Source organism: Myotis davidii, unplaced genomic scaffold (genome assembly GCF_000327345.1).
Source record: "Myotis davidii unplaced genomic scaffold, ASM32734v1 scaffold815, whole genome shotgun sequence".
NCBI lineage: Eukaryota > Metazoa > Chordata > Mammalia > Chiroptera > Vespertilionidae > Myotis > Myotis davidii.
Genome location: NW_006288179.1, coordinates 403,394 through 422,060, shown reverse-complemented (window position 1 = coordinate 422,060; position 18,667 = coordinate 403,394). Strand labels below are relative to the sequence as shown.

Here is an 18,667-nt window from a genome sequence, read left to right as displayed (position 1 = left end):
ATCAGACTGGTTTTCTGTGTGTTTGTGTGACACAAGCAGCTGAGCCTTTAGCAAAAGTCCTAACCCAGTGCCCAGTAGAGAAGGTCCTGACTGGGCTGGGCCAGGGCTCACCCTCACTCCCAGCTGAGCCTGGTATTTCTAGTTCAACTTCTTCAGACTTGCAGCTAGTCCTTGGGTGCACAGAACGCTAGTGCTGGATGGGCTCACTGAGTCCAGCCCCTCCATGCACTGCTGAAGAGGCAGCCGCCCTAGCCTCGGGTCTCTCTGAGCCTCAGATTTTCCACCAGTTCAAACCTAGCTTTATAATGCCTGCCTGGCCTGCTTCACAGTCCCTGGAAGGATCAAAATAGTCCATGTCAGGGAAAGTGTTTGGGAAACTGACCAGTCATGGAGATATGACAGATCGGTACATCTTCTGGATGCAGACCGACCGGCTGGGTGAGGCAGATGCATCACAGGTGGCTGACAGGTGGGGAGAGGGGACCAGAAGTGGGCCTCCCTGGGCAGGTTGATCACCTGGACACTGTGACCTGGGAAACACTGAAGAGATCCAAGGTGCTGAGGAAGGGACTAAGCAGATTCAGAGCCCATCCCCTAAGTAGGGGGGAGGGAGGGAGGGAGTGAGATGGGGATCGAGAATAGCCCACATGAGCAAAAAAAGTATGAGAGAGAGAGAGAGAGAGAGAAAGGAAAAGGAGAGAAGAGAGAGAAGAAGCAGGGAGATCATCTTGATCATCACAGGGGTTTAGAAAGAAATACGTCTGGGTGGAGGGTGGGGCTTGCGAGAGGTCCTCTAAGGTGGGCAGAGTAACAGGCTGGTGTGTAGGACAGAGGGAGCTGGTGGAAGCTCTGAGCTTTGAAGCCTGGGACTCTCATCTGTGACTCTGCACCAAGCCTGTGCCTGGCTCTGCATGGGAAGTGGGAGGACACCAGGGCCCCCCCACCACTGCTCCCCTCTTTGCACAGCTGGAGGCAGTTGACGTCGGGGAGGTCTTCAAGATCCGACTGGGGCACACGGGCGAGGGCTTCTCGCCCGGATGGTTCGTGGACATGCTGTGGCTGCGGCACCTGCTGGTGCAGGAGGTGGAGCTCACCCCCGAGGAGGAGGCCCGGAAGAAGAAGGAGGAGGACAAGCTGCGGCAGCTGCTCAAGAAGGAGCGGCTGAAGGCCAAGCTGCAGAGGAAGAAGAAGAAGAAGAAGGGCAGTGACGAGGAGGATGAGGGGGAGGAGTCCTCGTCGGAGGAGTCCTCGTCTGAAGAGGAGGAGGAGGAGTCATCTGAGGAGGAGGAGGAAGAGGAGGAGTTCGGGCCGGGGATGCAGGAGGTGATTGAGGAGTACAAGTTCGATGTCAACCGCTGGCTGGCCAGGGGCAAGGAGGACAATGAAATTGTCGTGGAGCTGGCGCCTTCCGGTCGGTCGGGTCCTGAGCGTAAGCCTGAGCAGGGGTCAGACAGCCCCCCGCCCCCAAGGGAGCCCAGGGAGGGGGAGGTGCCTAGCTCTCCTCTCACATGGGAGCCCCATAGGTGGGCACCCAAAGAGCTCTCCTGACATGTGTCTTAAATGCCACCATGGACGGTTCCCATCTGGGGTTAGCATTGCTTTTGTCCCAGGGCTCTCAGGAGTGGTTGACTTAGAGGAGCCCTGATATAACTCCGTGTTGGGGACATAAAGTAGGAGGGCTGCTCAGGGTGAATTTTCCCGAGACTATGACTTCTTGAGATATATAGAAAAGAAAAAAAAAAGTCTTGGGTGGAGAGAGGAAGGGCAGATTTCGTTCCAGGTTAGTGTAGATGTGGAGGTATCTGTAGACACATCTAGCTCCCACCATCTACCTGGATCCAAGAGACTGATCCTCAGGCCCACTCAGAGGCCCATGTGTCCGCAATGCTGTGTCTTTCTCTGTCTCCAGCCAACACCTACCAGGTCCAGGTTATCACAGGGAATGTACCCAAGGCTGGCACCAGTGCCAACGTCTTCCTGACCATCTATGGCGAGGAGTACGGGGACACAGGGGAGCGTCCTCTGAGGAATTCAGACAAGTCCAGCAAGTTTCAGCCCGGGCAGGTATGGTATAGTCTTCTGGCCATTGGGTGGGTGATTGGGACTCAGACAGAGGGAGCCCTCTGGTGGTTCCCAAGGCCTCTCCCCAACCCCACCACTCCCCACCCCCCGCCCCCAGTAGCTGCTAGGTCCAGCAGTGAGCATTGTTCAGCCCAACCAGGTGTTGTGGAAGTGCCTCCTCTGTAAGAACCAATGCTTTCGATGGGGAACATAAGAAAGGCACAGGTGGGGGGCCAGCTCCATGACCCCACAGGAACTCACTGGAGATAGCATGGGTAGCAGACACTCAGTGCTAAGTGGATGGAGCACGGGTTCAGGAAGGAAGTGTGACCATAAGATAGTGCTTTGAGGGACAGAGAGAGATATAAACAGACTTGGTAGATGAGTATGGCACAGATGTGCAAAGATGTCAGTGAGAGGTGCTCTCCGAAGACAGGACCTCATGACAAAGATGTGGGTAGAGATGTGGAGGCCAGGTTGAGGATACTGAATCTTCCTGCAGGGCTGTGGTTAAGGCTGAGCCGTGGTGGGCACTGCCTCTGGGAAGCTTGATGAAACCAACTTAGGGGGTGGGGGAATGAGGGCCTTGAAAGACAGGCTGAGAACTATATCCTGAAGCCACAAAAACTTTTAGCATTGAAAGAAATGCACTCCCCTTCCTTGTATAGTGGGAAAACATGAAAAATACAGCTGTCTCCTTTGTCCTTAGAAATTGCACAATATCCTCTGGCTAGAAGACTGTCCCTCACATCACCTTTCCCATTCTAAGCCAGGTTCCTTCATCCACGCAGAGAAGGAAAGAAAGAAATCAAATTCATTAAAATACTTTTGGACTCATCACTGATTTATTTCAGAGAGCCCTGGTCTTTCTCCCTTCCCATGACTTAAGGATCATGGTTTATTTCTGTCTCAGTACTTTTCTTGAAAAAAAATTATAGCCACTATGATCTGGGATTAAAGAGTTTAAAAAGTGATAGCTAAGAAGACCCTATTCACTCATCTGTTTCCTGCTTCTCCCTGTGCGTATACATACACTCGTCCACATTCCATCTTCCCACCTCAATAGTGAGCAAGTCCAGTACTTCTGTTTCTGGAAATCACTTTGGATTTACACTTTAGCTCCGAGAAGGTCTTAATTAAAATGTGTGGCTGAAGGAGTTTATGCACACATGTACACACATAGCACATATCCAAGCAGCAGTTCGCCCTCCTGCCCAAAACATATATCCCACAACATAAAATCCATGTGTCTCTTCCTGGTTTGGGTCTCACAACAGCCTCAGATCCCGGGAGGGTGAAGCTGATGCAAGGTGGAGAGGGTACCACCCTCTGAGTGCTACTCTGGCCCTTTTCAGACAGACACTTTCACCGTCAGTGCCATTGACCTGGGGCCCCTGACTAAGATTCGGATTGGCCATGACAACGCAGGCGGCAGCAAAGCAGGATGGTTCTTGGACAGAGTAGACATAACCGACATGAACAATGAGACCACGTGAGTGGGGCTGGAGGGGAAGGAGGACAGGTCATGCTTGCCACTAAGATAGTCTTGGGCTGAGGGCTGAGGGTGGGGTGGCTGTGATGCCTGAGGGCGGAGGTAGTGGGGGCGGGGGGCTGTAATGTAGGTTTGGTCCATGTAACTGGCTAGATGGGCATTGCCTCCCTCCCTTCCCTCTCATTGGGCAGCCCCCTGAGTCCCTTGCCATCTCAGGTAGCAGTCTGATAGAACATCCAATCCAGTTCTTGAGGTCCATCAACTCAGAAAGTTGGGTTTTCCTTCCCTGCCAGACCATCACTGGCCCACGCTCCATGGCCAGACTTAGTCACCTATATGTCTCTCCGGGTATAAAGCGACTTCCAGTACATTGTTCTAATGTTCTAGGCCACCTATAAAGGCCAGATAGTAAATATTTTAGGCTTGGTCTCTGTCACACCTGCCTGACCTTTGCAGGAGGAAGGCAGCTGTAGATGATTCCTAAATGAGGGGCTGTGGCTGTGCTCCAGTAAAGCTTATGGACATTGACACTGGAATGTCATGTCATTTTCACATGTTGCAAAATATCATTGTTCTTTAGATTTCCCCCCAACCATTTAAAAATCTAAAATCATGCTTAGTGTGTGGAATGTACATCAGCAAGCGGTGGGCAGCTTTGGCCCACAGGCCCACTGGGAGCTAGGTTGGAAAGGGGGCACTTTCCTCCCGACAGGTGAAGGATCACCCCCAAGGGAAATACAACTGTAGCCCCAGAATCTAATTGTGCCAGAACCAGGACCAGGACTCCAGACCATCAGTGATGAATGTGCTATGCAGTATTTCTAGCAATAGACCCCATTGCCTTTTGGGATGTGCTGGAGGCAGGGGAGAGGCAGAGGGGAAAGCAAGAAAGATCCTAAGGGGGTGTTGTTGCTGCCCAGGGCCTGCCAGTGCCTGGGATGTAGCGGACACCCAATAAAAACATATTTGTAATGTAAACAACTTCCTGGCCTTTAGCCTGGTGTCTCTGGGAGCATGTTCTCTTCCTGGCTTTTCTCTATGCAGGGTAGGGGGTGAGGAGGCTCACCCCTCTTCCCACCCCCTTCCTGCCCCACCAGCCCCAGAGATTGCTCCAGATGGGAACACTGAGGCACAGCTCTCACATGGCCTGACATCATGGATTTCTATGAGGCCGTTGTGATGGTGCCAAAGAGCCATTAGACAACCCCATGGTGGGATCCAGGGTCCTGACCTGGGGTAGGTCCTCTGCCAGGAACTGGCCAGGTTACCCTGAACAAGTTGCTCCATCCTCATGGCCTTTCATTTGCTTGTTGGATAAATGGGCTTAATGATGCCAGCCCAGCTTACTTCTCCAGATGTTCTGAAAATCTAAGGCACTTAAGCTGAAAAAGATAAGTGTTGCAGAAAATGTAGGGACAGGGACAAACTATGAACATTGTTGCTTCCCCTTGCAGCTCTGTTAGGGCCAGTTAAATCTGTTCCATTGATTTAGCATTTCTGGGCCAGCCCAACAATTTTTAAATTATTGTAGCTTTATAATCTCTTTTTAATATCTGTCACTACTTGGTCTCTTTCATTATTCTTCAAAAATATTATCTAGTCTTACCTTTTCAAATTAAGACATTATGTGATTTGAAAAAAACTATTGGAATTTTGATTGTTATGCCATTAAATGTCTGTGTGGGGAACTGCATATTTAAAGTATTAAGTGCCACCCGCAAGGTACACATTTCCATTTACCCAAGAGTTTCCTTAGGTATCTCAGTAATGCTTTACAATTTTCTACACACAGCTGCTACACATTCCTGTTAAGTTTACAACCAGGTATTTTAGTTTTATCACTCTTGGGAACGGAATCCCCTCATTACTCATCTCTCTTCCTCCCCATCCTTCTTCCCTCCTTTCTCCACTCCTTGCTCCACTCATTGCCTCCTCTTCCTCACCCTCCTTTCCTGTTGTGTGTTTATATGTCTTCATTTCCTTGTATTGAAGCCACAGTAAGAGCTCCGTGTGCAACCCTCTCTGCTAAAGTAGTCTGGCTAACAGATTAGCTCCAGAAAGGGTTGGAACAGTCCCCAGGAGCCCCTCTTCACTAGATGCCTCCAGTATGACCCTGATTGAGGGTCAGCTGTGCCCCAGGCTCTGCAACACAGCATTTTTAATGGGTTGTCTGGAGACTCATCCCCACATTTGTTCTCTGCAAAGGGCAAGTGACACTGCTGGGGTGATTACTAGACTAGGTAGGATGGGGGCAATGTCGTGGAGGGCAGACAGGGGAGCATTTGGGCTCCCCACAGAGGGTCTCTAATTTCTCAGCCCATGACTACTCCTTCATGAGACCTTTCCACGGAGATATTCCCAACCTCTCCTCATTCCCCACCCCTACAGGTACTACTTCCCATGCCAACGCTGGCTGTCAGTGGAGGAGGATGATGGCCAGGTGTCCAGGGAGCTGTTGTCAGTGGATGAGTCCTATGTGCTGCCGCCGAGCGAGGAGGACGAGGAGGGTGGGGGTGGTGGTGAAAACAACGCCCTCGACAACATGGGCCTGGAGCAGAAAGGTTTCCTCAACTAGGGCTGATTTCTTCCCTCCAGCATCCCTCCCCTTTGCCTCGGCCCCATCCTAGGTCTCCATCTTCCCTCCTTCCCCTGTGAACTCTGGATACTTCTTCCTCTGGCACCCTATCTGTACTGCCCTCTCATTCTTCCATGGCAAGAATGGGGAGGTGGGTGAGCATATCATACATGTCCAGCATAAACCTGGGTATGTACAGAAAAAAGGTATGGAATGAAATAGATTATGATAGGATAAGGTAGGGTAGAATAGAATAGAATAGAATAGAATAGAAAGAACAGAAGAGCTTGTTCTGACTTGGCCTTGTATTCTCCCTTCCAGGCACATTAGAGGCCCTTAATACATTTTTGTCAAGAAAAAGAATGAACTTTCAAGAGTTCTGTGGTGTTTGTGCTCCCTCCCTTGCAACCCAAATTCCCAAAAGTCTTCTAAACCTGGCGGAGTCAGACTAAGGTTTCTGGATGATGAGCCTCTGACCCTCACAGTCACCCAAGTCTCCCCTAAGCATCCTACAACTCTATTGGTTGAGGGCTTCCAGTGTGAGTTGGAGGTAAAGGAGACCTCATCTCTGCCTTCAGGATATTTCCAGACTAAAGGCAACTGCAGAGCAACACATCCTGCAAGCACAGTGCTTCATAGGAATGGTCAACATGAACATAGAAACACATTCAGTATGTTTCTCTCTCCTTCCTGCAGGGGAGGAGCCATCTGCCACTCACTTCTCCACACTCCTCCCCTGCAGATAAATCTACCACATTCCAAGTGACCATAAAGACTGGGGACAAGAAGAATGCAGGCACAGATGCCAATGTCTTCATCACGCTCTTTGGTACACAAGACGACACTGGTAAGAAAACAGTGCAGGTCTGAGGTTCACCCACATTATCCCCAGAGAGACTGGAAGACTCAGCAGAATGTTCCAAGGAAATCCTGGTCCTCCCTCGCTCCCCCTCTCTCTTTTTTTTTTTTTTAAAAAAAATCCCTTTTAAGAATTCTCCCTTTATCATTTTATTGTATTTTATCATGGGAAGAACACTTAGCATGAGATCTATCCTCTTAAACTTTGTATGTGCAATACATTATTGTTGGCTATCGGTATGTGTTGTATCTCTAGAATTTATTAATCTCACTAATCTGAAACGTTATCCCTGTTGATTAATAATCCCCCATCCACCCCTTTTGACATTTGAGGAAACCAAACCTCAGAAAATTAAACCATTTGCCCAAAGCCGCCCAGATGTTAAGTGGCAAAACCAGGCATTGGACCAAGGTCTGTCTGTTAAGAGTCTGCGAATATCAGACTTTCTACCTGGAGAGGGCTCAGAGCTGGGACTTACAGGGGTAAAGGAACTTGAAGACAATGTGGTACATGCTGAGGCTGGAGGGGATGGCGATGTTATTGAGACCACCTCAGATTTCAGACTGATGCCACAACCAAGTCCCAAGACAGATTGCATATGTGAGATGGTTGGTGGGGGGCATTGGAAGCCATGCCTTCCACATGCCCCGCCCTTCAGGGGAGCCCCTGTTTCCCCAGGGAACATGGGGAAGGTGGCTTTCTCACTGGCTTCTCCCCAGGTGTGGAGACGTGAGGGGTATGGAAGCAGAGCAGCCATTGACTTAAGGCCCCATCACTTTCTCCTGGGTGATCTCAGATAAGGCACCTGGCCTGTGGGTGTGTCTCCTTTTCTTTAAATACAAACTGGAAGCAAACATACATACCTCAGAGGGTTATTGGGAAGCTCAATAAAGAGATACCCACCAAAATAAAATATTTCAAAGGTGCCCAGTGGTTGGTACTTGCACAGTCTAAAGCTGATGAAAATTCAAAAGTTGGTCATTATGAGGAAAGACTAAAATGGTTGGGCAGACTAGGTTTGAAAGGTCTCAGGGCCAGCCAGTCATGTTGAGGTCATTTGGTTGACAGGAATGGCCCTCCTGAAATCCTCCAAGACCAATAGCAACCCGTTTGAGAGGGACAGCATCGATGTCTTCACAGTGGAAGCGCTGGACCTGGGAGATCTATGGAGAGTCAGGATCGGCCATGACAACTCAGGTCTGGTTTCCCTCCCTCTGCTCCCTGCTAAGAACTTAGGGACCACAGACAGGTCCCAGTATGTGTCTGGGAAAGAATCTGGGGGAAATTTGGATGTTATCTGCCTTTTATAATTACACAACTTCCTAAATCCTTGCAGCCCAGTGGAGCCCTGGCTGCATGCAGGATTCTGATCTAATTAGTCTGGGGTGGGGTCTGGACACTGATGATTTAAAATACTTTCCTTAAACCCCCACCCCCAGTAATTTTTATGTGCAGTCAGATTTGAGAATCCCCAATCTAGCTCAGTGGCTCTGAAATTTGAGTGTGTATCAGAACCACCTGGAGGACTTATTAAAACACAGATTTCTAGGTCCTATCCACAGAGTCTTTGAATCAGCAGGTCTGGGTAGGGTCCAAGGGTTCATATTTCTCACATGTGATGCTGAGGCTGCTGGTCTGGGGACCCCAGTCTGAGAACCACTGATCTAGCCAATTCTTTCTGGAAGCCGCTGACACTACTAGTAAAGGATGTGCCCAAGTTTGTTCTTTCTCAGTAAAATTGGACCCATTTACTTGGTCTTCAAACCATGTCTTCTAAGCCCACAGAAGGAGGCCCTCCTCTTAGCCCCTGGGGCTGAGGGCTGGGTTCTCTGTTTGGCTGCTATGGCCTTTGTTAAGCCTGAGCACTCCTTTTCCCAGGAAGAAACATTGATCCTTCACTGATTTCCCTTCTCTTCGTGAATCACAAACTGAGGCCAGGGAGCTGCCATGGGGTGAAATTAACACAGTCTCTTTCTGGCACCTCTGGGTTCCCTGTTTGGAGTGCCTTCCACCCTCGACAGTGTCCTTGCTTCCCTCCCCTCAGACTCTGCCCTCCTGCCATCTCTTCTCCATGCTCCTTTGCTCTTGCTAATGCCACTGACAGCAGCCCGGAGTGTGATCCAGTCCAGCTGGGTATGTGTTTTTATAGGCATCATTTTAGCAATGCTGTGCGCAAGAGACGACCCGTTCATGCTGGAGCTGTAGGCGTCAGCCAATGAGTAGGGAAGGACGCGTGGAGTCCCTGACATTACCGATAGGAAACGACCATATCAAAGTCCTTGATGGGTTCTGTGTCTCCTCTCCCTCCCTCCAGGCAAGGCTCCAGGCTGGTTTGTAGAGTGGGTAGAGGTGGACGCCCCGTCTCTTGGAAAGTGCATGACGTTCCCCTGCGGCCTCTGGCTAGACAAGAATGAAGAAGATGGTGCCATCGTCAGGGACCTCTTCCACGAGGAGCTTCAGACGAGGCTGTACACGCCATGTAGGAACCACACACAGCAAGTCTGGCCCTGTTTCCAGATCCCATCACCCACCCTCACAACTCAGTTCCAACCCCTCCTCCAGTGTCCACTCTGGCCCAGGCTGACCTGGGGGACTGGGTCTCTTGCTCCTTTTCCAAACTCTCTGGGTCCTGTGAAGGCTGTGGGCTGAGCCCTGGACCCAGGAAAGAAAATATGGGACTTATTCCAAACTCCACACCAAACTGGCTGGTGAGAACAGGTAGAGAGCCTGACCTTTCTGGAGCTCAGCTTCCGCATCTGCCAAAACAGAGATATTAGAGCAGGATGGTTGTAAGACCCCCAAAGGAAGAATGATAAAGGTGTAACTGTGAGTTATTGTCATCAGCCCCATCACCTGTCCCCATTCCAGACATTACATGCTGGAGAGTCACCACTATAAGATTTTATCCTGATTGGGGACAAGTCAAAAAGAAGGTAAATGTAATTTCTTGTACCACTAAAGGAAGAAAGGAAGGGAAATAATTGGGTGAAGTTTTGACACTTTGCTCCTCTATCATCATCAGAAAGTATGCATTAAATATTTCTATGCATATAGGTAAATACTAGGTACTGGAACTCAAACTGAAGTCAACCAAACTTTTAAAAACTGTCTGAATATTCTAAAATCTGAACTAAACCCAGAGAGTACAATTTTTTAAATCAAATAATTAGCTGTATTAAAATATTTCCCTCCAGGCACTCATACTTAGTATAAATCAGTTATCAAAAAGGTTTTCAAAAAATCTTTTGCCTACAGCAATTAAACTGGCAATGGTCAGATCGTCAAAATGCTTCCCAGTCTAAAGCCTAAAATAAAGTGACATTTTCTTCTAGTAAAGTCCTTGCATATACAAAGCAAATTCTAGGTCCAGCCTCTGCCCCAGGACTGGCCTGCAGCCTAGACAGACACACCGCCCGGCAGATGCACACAGCTGGCGGCAGCGTTGGGTGGGAACCTTCAGGACAGAAGTGCTCATTCCTCCCTTTGAGCCTAGGACAGGCCTTGCTCTTTACAGAAAAGAATAAAAGAAGAATTTGCATGGCCTGACCTTGAATACATTCAGTTCGAGCCTAATATTAAAATTGAGCCATCTGCCCTTTGTCCTGCATTCACATTTGTCAAAAAGGGGGGAAAAGGGCAGGAAAGACTTGACTTATAGACCGATGAGCTATGGAGGCCCCTTCAAAGTGCAGCTCTCCCCAGGTGGGGACATAAGGAGGAGTCTGCTGCCCAGAACCCACTGCCCTGATAGGGAATGTCCTGGGGCCCAAAGCCAGGAGCTCCAGGGGCTGGAGGGCCGTGGCTCAGGAATGGTGGGAACAGGGCCCAGGCATCCTCATTGGGGCCTGGAAGGACCCAGGGCGGTTCATCAAGGCTGCCAATACGCGTGAAACCACACGGTAGAGGCATATCAATGAAGAAGGGAGCTGTTGTCATGCCTGACCTCATAGGCTTCAGGGGGGAGGTCGGACATTTCTGGGTTCAAGTTCAAGTTCCACCACTGACCGGCCATATGGTGACCTGGGAGTAGTTGCTTCACCTCCCTGGGCCTTGATTTTCTCATTTGTAAAATTCAGTACAACAATACCTACTCCACAGGGTCACTCTGAAGGTGACATGAGATAAGGAATATAAAATGCTTAATACTTACTCAGCGAACGATAATGATTACTATTAAAAATATTATTACTATAGTTTCACAGCAAGGTAACCATGACAATAAATGAAAAGCAAATTCCTCCTCTGGAGAAGGCTGTGCCACCTGTGAGGGGGTGACTTCTAAAGCGACTCCTTTCAAGGTCAAGATCATAGGATAGGGTACATTTCCTCTTGAACTCTTCTCTGGGTTTTCAATGTGACCCATAGTAAACATACATATTTATATAGAAACTAGAGGCCCAGTGCACAGATTTGTGCACCGGTGGGGTTCCTTGGTCTGTCAGCTATCCGACATCCCCAATGGGTCCTGGATTGCAAGAGAGCCCAGGCAAGGCTGAGGGACCCCATCGGTGCATGATCAGGCTGGGAAGGGACCGCAGGAGGGCTCCAGGGCATGTCCGGCCTATCTTGCCCAGTCCCAATTGGCCGGACCCCAGCAGCAAGCTAACCTACTGGTCGGAGTGTCTGCCCCCTGGTGGTCAGTGTGTATCATAGAACAGTCGAACGGTCAAACACTTAGCCTATTACGCTTTTATTATATTGGATGTGATAAATTAAAATGCCACCAAAACAATGTTACGTCACTGTGAAATAGCACATGAAGGTCAGGTCCCTGGGCAGCAGCATCTCTTGGGAGGTGGTCTGGGGCAGTGGTGCTGTGAAGAACTTGACCTTGCCTGTGTTTGTTTTCTATTCTCACTTTCCCTCTGGCTTTCCCCTAGTTGTCCCTTACGAGATCACCATCTACACCAGCGATGTCTTTGCCGCCGGGACAAACGCCAATGTCTTCATCGTCATTTATGGCTGTGATGGCCTGTGCACCGAGCAGAGAAACCTGTGCACCAACAAGCGGGAGCAGAAGATGTTCTTTGAGAGGAAGTCTGCCTCCCGCTTCATTATGGAGGTATGAGGGCTCAGCAGGCTTGGGGAGCCAGGCCTGGGGGGTGAGGTGGGCCCAGAAGACCAGCGAGTAGATGGAGCCCTGCACTCAGAGGTAGGCATGTCTGACGGGCTGCTGTTAGAGAGAAAGATGGGCAGCTCATCAACCTCTCTTGGTGTCAATACATCCAAGAATCTGGGAGACGGGTGAGCCTTGTCCTATCCCTCAGAACTGGTGTCAGGATCAAAGGCTTTGGGTTGGGGTGCCAGGTGGGGCGGGGGGCTGTAAGAACCTATCAGGAAGACATCAGATTTTCTGGTGGTGGTCAGGGGGCTTCCCTGAGGAAGTGATCCTTGAGCTAAGACCTGAATGATGAGGTAGAGCAGACACTGATTTATGTAAAGAAGACGAGAGGGAGGGGCAGGGAAAGCATGTGCAAGGGCCCTGTGGCAAGAAAATGTAAAATCTAAGGGACTGGAATTTGAGGGATATAGAAGATGAATGACTAAAGGGGGAGGGGAATCTTGGGGAGCCAAGGAGAAGGTCAGGCTGGCAAGACAGGGCATGGGTAGAACCAGAACTCACCTTCTGATACCCAAGTCAAGTTCTCAGGCAGGAAATGAGCTGCTACAATGATAAGAAATGACAGGCAAGGAGATGGGCTCCACCATGAAAAGAGGGGGCAGCCTCCCAGAGGTTGACAGGATGAAGGTGATTGAACTAAGACTAGGCTGCTTTTAAGTGGGGCGAGGGTAAGGGGAGCATGAACAGGGCATGTGTAGAGGAGAGTGGGGGCTGGCTTGGGGTGGGCAGTGGGGATGTACTGGGGGAAAGTGAGCCCTGGAAGTTCAAAAGAACTCAAGGCTGGTGCCCTGGGAGGCAGGATTTTGCTTGGGTTGTACTTTCTTGGACCTGTCAGCCAACATCTGGTGTGTTTTCTCCTTTCCAAAGCTAGAAGACGTGGGGGAAGTCATTGAAAAAATCCGGATTGGCCATGATAACACAGGCATAAATCCTGGGTGGCACTGTTCCTATGTGGAAATCCGCAGGCTCCTCCCAGATAAAGATGTGAGTTTCTGGTTGATCTGTCCTGCTGTTTGTTGTTGTTTTTTCCCCTTTCCAGAAGAGATTGCAGGAAGATTCATTATAAGAACCTGCAGCCTTATTAAGTTAAGATAAACTCTTCTGAAAAAAATTCCCTCAGTTCACTTCGAGTGCAGAAACTAGCTGAGGGCTCAGGTGGAATCTTTTAGAAATTGCTTTAGGCGTCAAGGAGGAGGGTCTGGGCAGCCAGTCTCTGCTCCCCATCCCAAGGTCATGTTATTGCCGAGTGACCAAGACTGCCCTTCCTGCCACTCAAGGTCAACCCACAGACAGCAATCCATCTGAACAACTTGGAAAAGATTCTGAAACGACAGAATTCTAAACCCAGGATGCAATCATAGCTATGGATATGAGTGACTTGGTAGAAATTTAAAAATACACACCCCCCACGCCCTAACTGGTTTGGCTCAATGGATAAAAATACACACTCCTCCCCTTACCCTTTGATTCTGAGTCTCCGGGATGGGGTTCAGATATTTAATTTTCAGTGACTCTGGGAGCTCCAACCTTCAAGAACCAGCCGCTGATGTGGTTGTGTAAGACTCGATCTGTTGGAATTGGGCAGGGCTGTGGCTTTTGCATTATTTATGGGCCTCCACCACCCTTGTCTTTGGTCCCCATGAGTGCTGACATGCTGATGAACCCCTGAAGTGGGCAGTGTCCTCATTAAGTGCTAATTTTTCTCTTTCCTCCTCACCCCAGGGTACAGAGACCGTGACTTTCGCTTGTGATCGGTGGCTTGCCACCTCGGAGGATGACAAGAAGACCATTCGAGAACTGGTTCCTTTTGACATCTTCACTGAGAAATACATGGCAGATGGGTCCTTAAGGCAAATCTACAAGGAAGTGGAGGAGCCATTGGACAGTAAGTGTGGTGCCATCACCCTCATCACCTCCCTTGTAGGGCACCTGCCCTGTGCCAGGCAGAGCCTTTGCACCCAGGAGGAAGAGTCTATTATTACTTTCATTCAATGGAGGGGGCAACTGATGCTCACAGAGGTTACATAACTGCCACCGTTCCCACAGCTAATAAATGGCAGGTCTATTCTTCAAAGTCTCACCGCAGGGTTTGTACTCAAATCCTTTCCTGGTGATGATACATCCAGATGTGTGTTCTCCTGTGCCTGCATTATCCTGGTCCTGTTCTCTCTTTTCTCTTGGTTTATTTGGCTACAATCTGTGGGGCTGGTCCCCTCTGCTCTTGGTGGATCCAGGTGTTCCCATCAAGAATGAACCCCGATGCATCTTGGAGTCACCCGTAACTGGGGCTGTTGTGTATTTGTTCTCAGGGGCTGGGTGCAGCCCCAGAGCATCCAACGTCATGGGTTTCTCTTCTGCTGTGCCAGTTAACTGGGCCCATTCCTACGGCTGTGATTATCTCGGTAGGATTTGCACCAGCCGGATCACACTCTGTTCTTCTTCCGTTGCTGTGGTACCACCATTTTTTTTTCTTTCCCTGCCTTTCTGAGTGCTATTTTCCTTTCTCATGCCATGTGGCACTGCTCCAGGCTCAGTCCTCAGCCTTGTATGCTCCTTTCTTTCTACACTGTGTGACTGTGAGTGAACACACACACACACACACACACACACACACATGCTCACACATACCCATTCTTCCTGGACCACATGGGTGGAGTCATACCTCTGTTTGGACCAGTGATGCCATTGTCCATGTCCACCCCCATGTTATGCACCGCTGGTCAGCTGTGTCAAAAATCAACTTCACCTGCAAAAAACAGACTTTCCTCCACTGATCACATACAAAAGAATACTTCTGTGTTTTATCTTTGATGCAAGATCAGAGATGCTCCAAAACCTTGGAAATCCAGCTTATGTTTGTTGCACTGCCTTCTTGAAAAAAAAGAAACTGGAATAAAATTCAAGATTACAGACCCCGTATGGAACCAGACGGATATAAAATAGCTCTAACATTTCCTTTCATCCGAGTTGCCACTGCCTAGTGATAAAAACAAGTGTTGCCTCAATAATGTGCCTTTCCATATTCATATTATTTTCTCTGAGTTTTCTTTGTTTTTGCATCTGGGGGATAATTCCCTTTTGTACTTGCACCCAGAGGACACTCTGGGGAGCTATCACACTGGCCCCTTGGGCTGCTCTGTTTTAATAGCATGGCGCAAACCTACTCTGTGCTTGGTTGTGTTTCTAGGGAAACTTCTTTCCACCGAGAGCTGTGCTGCCTGGGTGGGAATGGGAGGGAGGAGGATCCAGAAATAGCCAGATTTGACTGCACAGCCGCATTGCTCAACACTCAGAAGTGGAATCCGTTTTCCTACTTCCCAAAAGACTAGCTGGAGCAGTGGGGGTGGAAGAGGAGAGCAGGAGGGCATTTAGTCACAGTTCCTGGTGACATGGCACCCCACTCTGGGGCAAGGGCTCCTAGAAAATGTCCTGCCCGGGTGTGGAGCAGGGCTGGATGCACAGCCAGGAAACAAATGGAGAGAAAAATTGGGGTGGAGAAGGGGGCGGGGAGGAGAGTCAACTGTTATGTTTAAACTGTGACAAAATCCCTGCTGTGACTCATGTCAGTATTAACCAGACAGGCTTGGGTAACGTTGACTTTTAAACACCAAAGAGAAGATTTTATTTGTGATGCAACACATGAAATGCTGAGCAGATTCTGCACTGAGCTGAGTGGGGTGGGCATGGGGGGCAGGGTGACAGGGAGGGAGGGAGGCAGGCCTCTGAGAGCCATTCTCACCTGCGAGGTTTGGAGAGCAGAGTGCTGGGTGTGACTATGCAGACAGGGCAGGTGGGTGGGGAGAAGTTGGAAAATAGGGTGCAAGGGGGATGATCTCAGGTTTGGGTGTGAGATTGTCACTGTGTTCTAGTCTAGGTGGGTGTGTCTCCTAGGTCAGCAGTTGCCAACCGGTGGTCCGTGGACCACTGAAAGGTTGGCAACCGCTGCCCTAGGTGACAGAGGTGTGAACCCAGAGTACAGGAGGGCACTGGGTTGGAGATATGGACTCGTAGACCTCATGGAAGTCAGCACCCAGGGCTTGCAGGGTGAGAGCCAAGGGCAGCGGATAGGACCAGGTGACAGTGGCATGGCGACGGAGGCAGAAGATCAGGAGCCATAATGCTGCTCAAGAGGGAGCAGCCAGAGAGGTTGGAGGGGAGCAGGGGAGAAAATGCCGTGGAATCCTGGGAAAATGAAGGAAACTAGGAGCCAGGCGTGGGCATGTATGCGTTCCATAGCCATGCTATGAGCAATTCACATCACCTTACTTTTCTAAATTTAATTAAATGTGGCTCTGAGCCCATTTGCAAGATTGGTAAGAAAGTCCATCTCAGTCCCTGCACAGAGGGGGATCCCCTTCCAAGGGTCTTATAAGAATCCTGGGGCTACAGACTACGAAGCGCACACAGGCAGGCAGTTCCCGAGTCTTCCCCCCAGAAGCCGTAGGGGTTGGATGGTCTGAGGGGCGCTGGGAGAAGCCTCCATCCTTTGAGTCTTATTTTTTTTTAATCTTTACCCGAGGATATTTTCCATTGATTTTCAGAGAGAGTGGAAGAGAGAGGGAAAGACAGAGAGAAATATCGATGTGAGAGAAACACATTGATTGGCTGCCTCCTGCAGGCACACCACCAGGGCACCTGCTAGGGAGGAGCCTGCAACTGAGGTGCATGCCCTTGACCAGCGCAGGCTGACACTATCCACTGAGCCAAACCGGGTAGGGCCATCTTTTGACTTTTAGAAACCACCTTTGTCAGATCAGATGGGCAACTTCCCTCTGGTGAATCCACGTGGAATTGAGCAGATAATAGGAAAACACTAACTCCTCCTTGAGCCCTGGGCCAGATGCCTGAACCTCCAGTTCCCCCAAACTTAAAGTGACGCCATCTTTTTTTCCCCTTTGTCCGTCCCTCTGTCTGTTTTTCTGTCCATGTGCCGGCCCAGTTGTGCTGTACTCGGTGCAGATCTTCACAGGAAATGTTCCTGGGGCAGGAACGGACGCCAAGGTCTACATCACCATCTACGGAGACCTGGGCGACACCGGGGAGCGGTACCTCGGCAAGTCGGAGAACCGCACCAACAAGTTTGAGAGAGGGACGGTAGGAGGGCACACGAAGTTGACCCCCTTCCCTTCTCCTCTCCAGATAACATCCCACACATGAAACTGCCATAGTTATTGCCCTGTTCCCCAAGCGCTAAACACCGGATGGCTCCAAATTTTCCACTGTAACAATTATCCTGCAACAGACATCTTTGCTCACCTGAGAAAGTGTCCCCCCAGGAAGTGGAATTGCTGTGTCATAAGGCGTGCTCATTGTTGCTCCAATGCACTCAGTCACTAGCCAGTGCCCCAAGGCCTGCGCGAGTCCACACCTGCCCTCAGCCATGCACATTCACCTGCAATTCCTCAGCCCGAAGACTGGCCTGCCCTGGCTGCCTGGAGGGCCCAGCCCCCCATGTTCATCTTAATGCCACCACCTGGAGAGTCTTCCCAGCCCTGCCTCCAGCCCTACCACAGGTGGTCACTTCCACCACCTGGGCTGTCCCAGGGAGGAATCCTGTAGTATTTAGCTCTGGGCTCCCGACTACACTCAGCACAGTGACTCAGCACATTTTTTCAGAAGAAAAGTGCGTGTCACTCGAGGTTACCTGTCCCTCCTCCTCCTCCTCAGGCTCCTACCTGCCACGTTCAATTTGTGTTTTGACTGCACTTTACTCAAGGCCTAGAACTCCACATCTCACTGAACAATCCCCAAAGAATCCAATTACCCGAGTGTACTGTCACTTTACTGAAGGCATAATCAGGCGCACAGAGGAAGGCTTTATGTCACACCCTACACAAACCCTCCTAAACCCCCACTCGAGATGATGTCCCCTGCACTCTCCTCAGCCTTGCCTCCACCAGAGCCTGCACCCTAAAGGCTGGCCCTCCACTGCCTCCCAGCTTCCCCATGGAAATTTCAGGCCGCTCCCATCATTCAGAAGGACTCTACCTCGTCCTCAGCTCTTACCCTCCAGCCTCCAACCTGAATTCAAGCTGATACTCAACTAAGGATGCCCAGTCACCAGGACGTCCCACCCCTACTCACACAGCTCATCGGGTCCATCTTCCAAACACCCACAGGGATTTTCCTAAAGGACCTGGACTGCAGAACAGGGCCACATGCAAATGAGGCCTTGGAATACCAAGCTCTCCGGGTTAGAGATTTGGGCCTGGAGGGCTCCCCAGCTGGGAAGGTCTGCTTAGCTCGACAACTGGAGGGTGTGGAAGGTGCTGGATGGACGGGGTTGGAGTGGAGGGAGGTGGGGAGCTCCCACCCAAGCCCCCACATCTGGACTCCCCAGGCTGACACCTTCATCATTGAGGCAGCTGATTTGGGCGTCATCTACAAGATTAAGCTCCGCCATGACAACACCAAGTGGTTTGCGGACTGGTATGTGGAGAAGGTGGATATCTGGAATGACACCAATGAGGACGAGTTCCTGTTCCTGTGCGGGCGCTGGCTGTCCCTGAAGAAGGAGGATGGGCGACTTGAGAGGCTCTTTTATGAGAAGGTGCGGGA

At 50.1% G+C, this 18,667-nt stretch overlaps 1 protein-coding gene across 2 annotated transcripts in view; it reads left to right on the top strand.

The window, feature by feature from the left end:
• LOXHD1 (lipoxygenase homology domains 1) overlaps nucleotides 1-18,667 on the top strand; it is a 101,430-nt gene that overhangs the window by 53,921 nt on the left and 28,842 nt on the right. Inside the window, exons 19-30 of one of the 2 annotated variants that reach the window (XM_015561479.1) lie at nucleotides 967-1,429; nucleotides 1,910-2,064; nucleotides 3,417-3,553; nucleotides 5,942-6,114; nucleotides 6,871-6,975; nucleotides 8,056-8,184; nucleotides 9,302-9,466; nucleotides 11,868-12,049; nucleotides 12,977-13,093; nucleotides 13,832-13,994; nucleotides 17,049-17,203; nucleotides 18,450-18,659. In XM_015561479.1, the coding sequence (XP_015416965.1) occupies nucleotides 967-1,429; nucleotides 1,910-2,064; nucleotides 3,417-3,553; nucleotides 5,942-6,114; nucleotides 6,871-6,975; nucleotides 8,056-8,184; nucleotides 9,302-9,466; nucleotides 11,868-12,049; nucleotides 12,977-13,093; nucleotides 13,832-13,994; nucleotides 17,049-17,203; nucleotides 18,450-18,659 (2,154 nt within the window). Of the gene's footprint in view, nucleotides 1-966; nucleotides 1,430-1,909; nucleotides 2,065-3,416; nucleotides 3,554-5,941; nucleotides 6,115-6,870; nucleotides 6,976-8,055; nucleotides 8,185-9,301; nucleotides 9,467-11,867; nucleotides 12,050-12,976; nucleotides 13,094-13,831; nucleotides 13,995-17,048; nucleotides 17,204-18,449; nucleotides 18,660-18,667 lie in introns of those variants that run through there. The other variant, XM_015561478.1, reaches the window with a different exon arrangement.